This window comes from Scomber japonicus, chromosome 6 (assembly GCF_027409825.1).
Source record: "Scomber japonicus isolate fScoJap1 chromosome 6, fScoJap1.pri, whole genome shotgun sequence".
Classification (NCBI taxonomy): Eukaryota; Metazoa; Chordata; class Actinopteri; order Scombriformes; family Scombridae; genus Scomber; species Scomber japonicus.
In genome coordinates, this window is record NC_070583.1 from 37,364,325 (window position 1) to 37,370,795 (window position 6,471).

Here is a 6,471-nt window from a genome sequence, read left to right on the forward strand (position 1 = left end):
CAATACAATCCTGAAATCCAAAAACTTATCACCAAAATTGAAGAAAAAAACAAAAACTGTGACCCTGTTACATAAAAAAAGCTTACTTAACCTTACTTCTATAAGCCCCTCTTACATTTAAAAACAGGATGTTTAGCAGCAAGCTGCTCCACAACATAACCCAAGTGCAAAAAAAGGAACTTGTGGCCTCATTAGCATGAATGTAGGCGCAACAGAAAACTATTGAAATGACGCCGTATCAATGATGACATCACACGTTTCTCAACAGAAAAGCTGAAAATCTTATTTCTATATAACAGGAAGTTGACATTTTGCCACATTTAGGTAATAATAACGTCTTGTTTACCTCATGAGAGACACTTTCATCATAGTGTTTGATGTTTCTCTGGAAATAAACTTGAATTAACCTTCAGAGCTGTTGAAATGTTCCACATTGGCTGACGCTCATGTCTTACAGTAATGAACAGGAACTTGAACTTTTGGCACATTTAGATAATAATCATGATCTTGTGTTACCTCATGAGAGAAACTTTCATCATAGTGTTTGATGTTTTTTTGTGACCACACCTGAATGAACTTTAAAGCTGTTGAAATTGTCCATACTGACTGACGTAAATGTCGTAAAGTAATGATGGATTGTCGTCTCTCTTTACTGAGCTGGGTGGTTTTTGCTATATCATGGATTACTACACCAGTGGGCTGTTTGCTGCCAACACCACCTCAGCACAATACAGAAAGGAAGAAAATCCTCCTATTAACTTCTGAAAAGGCTCACCTGTTAACTGAAACCATGCAAGGTTAACCTAATCTAAACCCTCATGAATGTGGTTCAGAAGTATTTTCCTTGCTGAGGCATATACACTGTGTGGCTGTGTTATTATCCCACCAAGTGGCTCTAAAACTGTCCATTTTGGAGAAATCGAGAATAGAAGTTATTCATCAATGCAAGCAGTGACAGAGGAATCTGTAGCAGACCCTTCATGGACACTGCTTTATATTTGTGTTCAGTATATTCTGGGTTATGGGACTCCTGGTATGGTGACATCATGTTATGTTCAATTAATGTGGACTCACTCCCTTTAAGAGGGGGAATTGTAACCATGGTAACAGGAGTGACATATTGTGTTGAAACAGACTAACCTAACTGACCCAAACCCTCAAACCACAACACGGCCTGATTGTCAACCTGTCGAAGTGCCAGTTTGGGGCGGACCACCACTGACTTCCTCAGGCAGACCACCACCGACACTTTGGAGCAGTGAGTGAACAGAGCAGCTGCTTCCTTTCCTCTTTTCTTTTCTCTACTTTGCCATTTTACACTTCTGTTTCCTGCTAGAGGCTCGACTGTTAATGGCATTTGTGGACCACAAACCACTGATGTTCACTGCAGCCGAGCTGATCACAGATACTCAACATGTTGGTTGCTAAAACAGCCAGGTCTCTGAATGTCTCTCTGGGGTCAACGGTTTGGGCCTCCTCCGAAAAGGACCTCAACTTCACATCTAAGCTCTGGAATACAGTCACAGAGAGCGTTGAGGAGAAGCTTCACTTCACCATCACATACTGTACAACCCACAGGTTAACAGGCTGTGTGAGAGACTCCTTCGTTCCAACAGGCTTCTGTGGGTCAGGACTGCCCCGAAAGAAATCCTCCAAACTTCATTCACGGAGTGTTTTTATGACCAACCATTGTTGGAACTCAGAGAATTCATCCCAAAAGCCATGACCCTGTAGTTTGCAACTCAGCAGTGGGGCACGCTCCTGGACAACATCAGGGTGTTTGCATCAGTCCCCATGTCACGGCACGGTCTTTCACAGTCTTATGTCCTGGCCAACCTGCAGACGGTGGACTGTGTGTTTGACTGGAAGCCAAGGACTAAACATTCATAGTGGGCATTAGCAGAAATCAAACTCATAAGCTTTTGCCCTGGGTTTTGCCTTAGAGGCTAAATATGGGTTGCTGTACGTCATTTATGGAGGAAAACAGCAGACAGTGCTCAGAGCTGAACAAAGTATTTTACTGTCTTTGGATGTTTTTAAAATGCTAATTTAATTCTATGTTTTTAATACCAGTTAAAAAGCTGCTAGAATTGAGCATTAATCATAAAGAAAAACACAGTAAGGTCCAGTGCTCTTTGTAGTAAAACTGATAATTCTTTACCACAAGGTTTAAGTAATAAATCTATATTCCAATTGTCTTTTGATAAGCACTGAATATCTGTTTATATGCAGAAGAGTCAAAATCAAGAAAATAAATCTTAATACATTCAACAGGTCAAAATCAATATCAATATATCAGTATCTACAGCTGAGCAATATTCAAGCAGTGTATCAAAATCAAAGCAATTATCATTACTTATAATTATCATTATATATTATTATTAGCTCAATGTCAGAAATCAATCAAACTCAATCAATGATTATCTATAAGCTAGCGATGTCAAAGGTTAAACCAAGCAGTAAATATCAATGGAATCTGAGTCAATCAGAGCAATAACAATCCAATTATTGAAGAGGCTCAACAAAATCAAAATCCAGGTTTAACTCAAAATTATCTGAATCAATAAAATTAAATGATCGATATGTAACTAGCCTGACGTTACTTGTTAGTAGATCAATTCATTGTTGGCTTGGAAAATATGGAAAATCAGTAGAATGATCCTTTAAGTGCTGAATGATGTCTCACTTTTTGTGGTTTCCTGCTGCCCTTCACCGTGCTTCCTTGCCTTCTTTCTCAGATTTTCGCGAAATGCCTTGGAAAAGATAAAGTAGATGAACGGATCCATACAGATGTTAAGAAATAACAGCAGGATGGCCAGCTCCTTCAGGATGTATAACACCTGAATCAAAGAGCACTGCCTGTGTAGGAAGATGTAGGGAAGGTCAACCAGGTGGTAAGGCACAAAACAAACGCAGAAGACGCCGACCAGCACCAACATTTTCATGCGTGACCTCCTGAGCTTCCTGCAGCTGGAGGCTGCCAGCTGCCTCTGCTGTGCCTGCAACACACTGCGGGAGGCGCTGTAGTAGAAGAAGATCATGGCGATGAGGATGAACAGGAAGCTGACCAAGGAGCAGATGCGAATGATTTTGTTGAACACAGTGACCTGGGAGCTGTACAAGGCCGAACACCTGTCAGGGACAAAGGTCAATTCTGGCTTGGTGAGGAGCCACAGGGTGATGTAGGAGGTCACAACGGCCAGAAGGAAAACCCAGGTTACCGTGGAGATGATGCGGGCAGCCTGAACTGTCTGCAGGGAGTGAGTTCTTAAAGGATGGATGATCTTCAGATACCTGGAGAGAGAAGAGGCAGATTGTCAAACCACAGATTTCATGGGGAACTCCTGCAGTGATATGAGGACATGGAGAGACCCAACGACCATTTTAGCACGCAGGAATTAAAAAAAAAAGAAGTTGACTACGTATTGCACATTGAAAACCCCTTGTCTTTATTTGGTGGATTTAGATCTCTTCATTTATTGAGCTGTTTTTAATGTTAATGTTAACTTACAAACCGTATGTCTGTTGGTGTCTAGAGTGGATGACCTACCTGTTAGCAGCGATGTATCCCATGAACAGGATGCTGGTGTACGTGTTGAGGTAAAAGGTGGCATCAACAACGATGCAGTAGACCAGACGGAAGTTGGCGGAGCTGCTGACGTAGTTGGCTATGTTGAGGGGAAGGCAGAGGCAGAGCACGAAGTCAGAGGCTGCCAGGTTCCTCAGGTAGACCATCATGACGCGGGACACCTGCTTCTGAGCTGAGCAGAAGTAAACCTTCAGGGTGAGACTGTTGAGGACCAAACCCACCTGGAGAGGAAACAGAGGTTGACATGTGTGCTGATTGGCAGACAGAGGAGGAGGAGTGAATGTGACTGTAATCTGAATATTTGACACTCACTACAAACACCAGAGTGTAGACCGGCATGAAGAAGAGGTGAGCTGTTGTATCTAATGCATCACATTGTTTGATATTATCATCAGCGGTCTGGTTGGTAACTGAGGTCACTTCCACTCCTACCGGGTCATCCATGTTTGTGGAGGTTCTAAGAAGGGAGAAAACAAACCTGTTAAATACAGTTTGACACATTAATTATGGACTTGGGTCAAATCAAGGTAAACAGTGGAATTAAAGGGGACAGAAACCTGCACACATTCCCACCATATTACTCCGTTTGCAAGGTTTCAGCCTATACATAGTCACAAATCGCACCCATCAATTCCTACACAACCAACATATCCCTCCCTGCAGTGAAGGGCAGCTTTCCAAAAAATACCTGACCCCTTTTTTCACTGATTTGGTGGATCTGTGGGACAGTGAGCTGAAGAGAAAGAAGGAGGAAGTCATTGTGGAGAAAGATGGAGGACAGGTCCTTGTGATTTTTCTCTCATGCAAAGGTGTTATCAGTTGAAAAAAAGACATAAGAAGAGAGAGATGCATCTTCTGCACAACAAAAAAGGACTGTAACATAATGGGATTTGCAGTTCTGTTAGTTTTAATTGTTTTATGACTCATACAATTAATGCAGAGCTTATTGTTTAAATTACTATTGGATGAATATTGTGTGAAAGGTTGAAACTGTGTTGAAATATAACGTTTTCACAAGATTGAAACAAAGTTTTGACAACTTGCGTAATGTTTTTGATGGACTGAAAATCAATTTCAAATCTCTGCAAACATTATTTTGTGATTCTTTCTTCTTTCTTCTTTTTTCTCCAACACATTCCCAGAGCTTCAGATTTGTCGCTGTTCTCTTGGTGTGTTAGTTTGTTTTCCACGTTTGAAACCTTGTAAAACTGGTGAAAACTGGTGCGCATATGTTGGGAAAGCAGTTTTGAAATGTTGAAACTTGAGTTTCAAAAGGGTAAATGTTCATTTTGAAATACATTTGCACTTGTATTGCAGACTGTTGCGTCCGAGCTGAGTTTACAACATTCAATTTTCAGAGACCTTTCCACACAGTTGCGTGCTGGAGAGTCATAATCTGGCATTGTTGTCATGCAGCTAATTAAAACTCAAACTCCAGAAGACCTTTTGTCTTCCTGTTTTAAATCAAACAATGTCATCATATAGTGTAATGACTTATAAAGTATAAATTCACCCTGGTGCCAAAATACGTCAGTCTCACAATAAAGTTGTTCTATTTACTACAAATGTTGAGTTTTGACATGTTTGACTGTGATGTTACTGCTCAGATCTGACATGAATGAATAACAGCTGATTAGCCTTTAACAAACAGACTGGCTTCATGTTAGCCAGGCTGGGACGTTTCTGTTGTTTGGTTCTCCATTTTGGTACAGATGTAAATATCTCAACAACTATTGGATGTATCGCAATAAGGTCTACAACACATATACACAGACCATTTCATCTGTGCTGAAGGTATTTTTTATCCTGATTTTCCTTGATTTTCAGTTCGAGCATCATTTTAAAAGCCTAACCAAGATGAGAGCTGCACATTGGCTTCAGATAGATGCTTTATATACACATGACATCTGTTGCATTGATTATCTGTCCAATTGTTAAATTAATTCAAATCAATAAATAATCAAATAAAAACAAATAAAACCTTTGAAACCTTTGTGTGCCCAGAGTTGTTTAAAACAGTTATGTGAAGTTCGGTTCCGGATATATTAAATAAATACATTACGTTTTATCATTTTGAAAAAAAAACTTCAACATAAAATACAATTTCAAGATAACAACAGAAGCACAAAGAAGTAAAAACCATAACTTATTACCTAGGAAACATGAACTGTGGTTAACATCTTGTAAACTCTGTGCCCGCAGTTGTTTAAAACAGTTTCTTATGTTATGTTATGTTTGTCTTGGAAAATACATGCATTAGAAAATAAATCAAATTTCAACATAATATTAGAAGCACAAAGAAGTGAGATTCATGCAGCACTCACCTGTCAGTCTGTCAGTGAAGGTCTCAGAAACTGCTCTGATGTTTTCAGGAAGAACTGATCTGTGGTTATTGCGTGATGCTGCTGCTTAAATGCTTTTTCATTTCCTGGTGTCGGAATCATGTCGTAAACAGAGATGAACGTAACTGTAATGATTTGTAAACCAGTACGTCAGGGGGGTCAAACATGCAGCCCGTGGGCCAGATCCGGCTCGCCGAGGGGTCCAATCTGGCCCACTTTCCTTCCTGTGTTCTTTTCCTTCCTACCTTCTTTTATCCTTTCTTCGTTCCAGCCTTCCTTCCTATTTTCCTTTCTTTGTTCCTTCCTTCCTTTTCATCTGTCCTTCCTACCTTCCTATTTTCCTTTCTTTCTTCTATCTGTCCTTCCTCCCTTTCTTCCTTCTGTTCTTCCTCCCTTTCTTCCTTCAGTCCTTCCTCCCTTTTTTCCTTCAGTCCTTCCTCCCTTTTTTCCTTCAGTCCTTCCTCCCTTTATTCCTTCTGTCCTTCCTCCCTTTTTTCCTTCTGTCCTTCCATCTGTCCTTCCTCCCTTTCTTCCTTCCTT

General features: G+C 40.5%; 1 protein-coding gene across 1 annotated transcript; it reads right to left on the bottom strand.

The window, feature by feature from the left end:
• Positions 1-2,663: 2,663 nt before the first annotated feature.
• On the bottom strand, positions 2,664-4,033 carry LOC128360010 (P2Y purinoceptor 12-like). Its single transcript, XM_053320324.1, has 3 exons — positions 3,902-4,033; positions 3,551-3,810; positions 2,664-3,294 (listed from the first exon to the last, which is right to left on the bottom strand). The coding sequence occupies exons 1-3, from the start codon at positions 4,031-4,033 to the stop codon at positions 2,664-2,666; spliced, it is 1,023 nt and encodes a 340-aa protein (XP_053176299.1).
• Between the last annotated feature and the right edge of the window lie 2,438 nt (positions 4,034-6,471).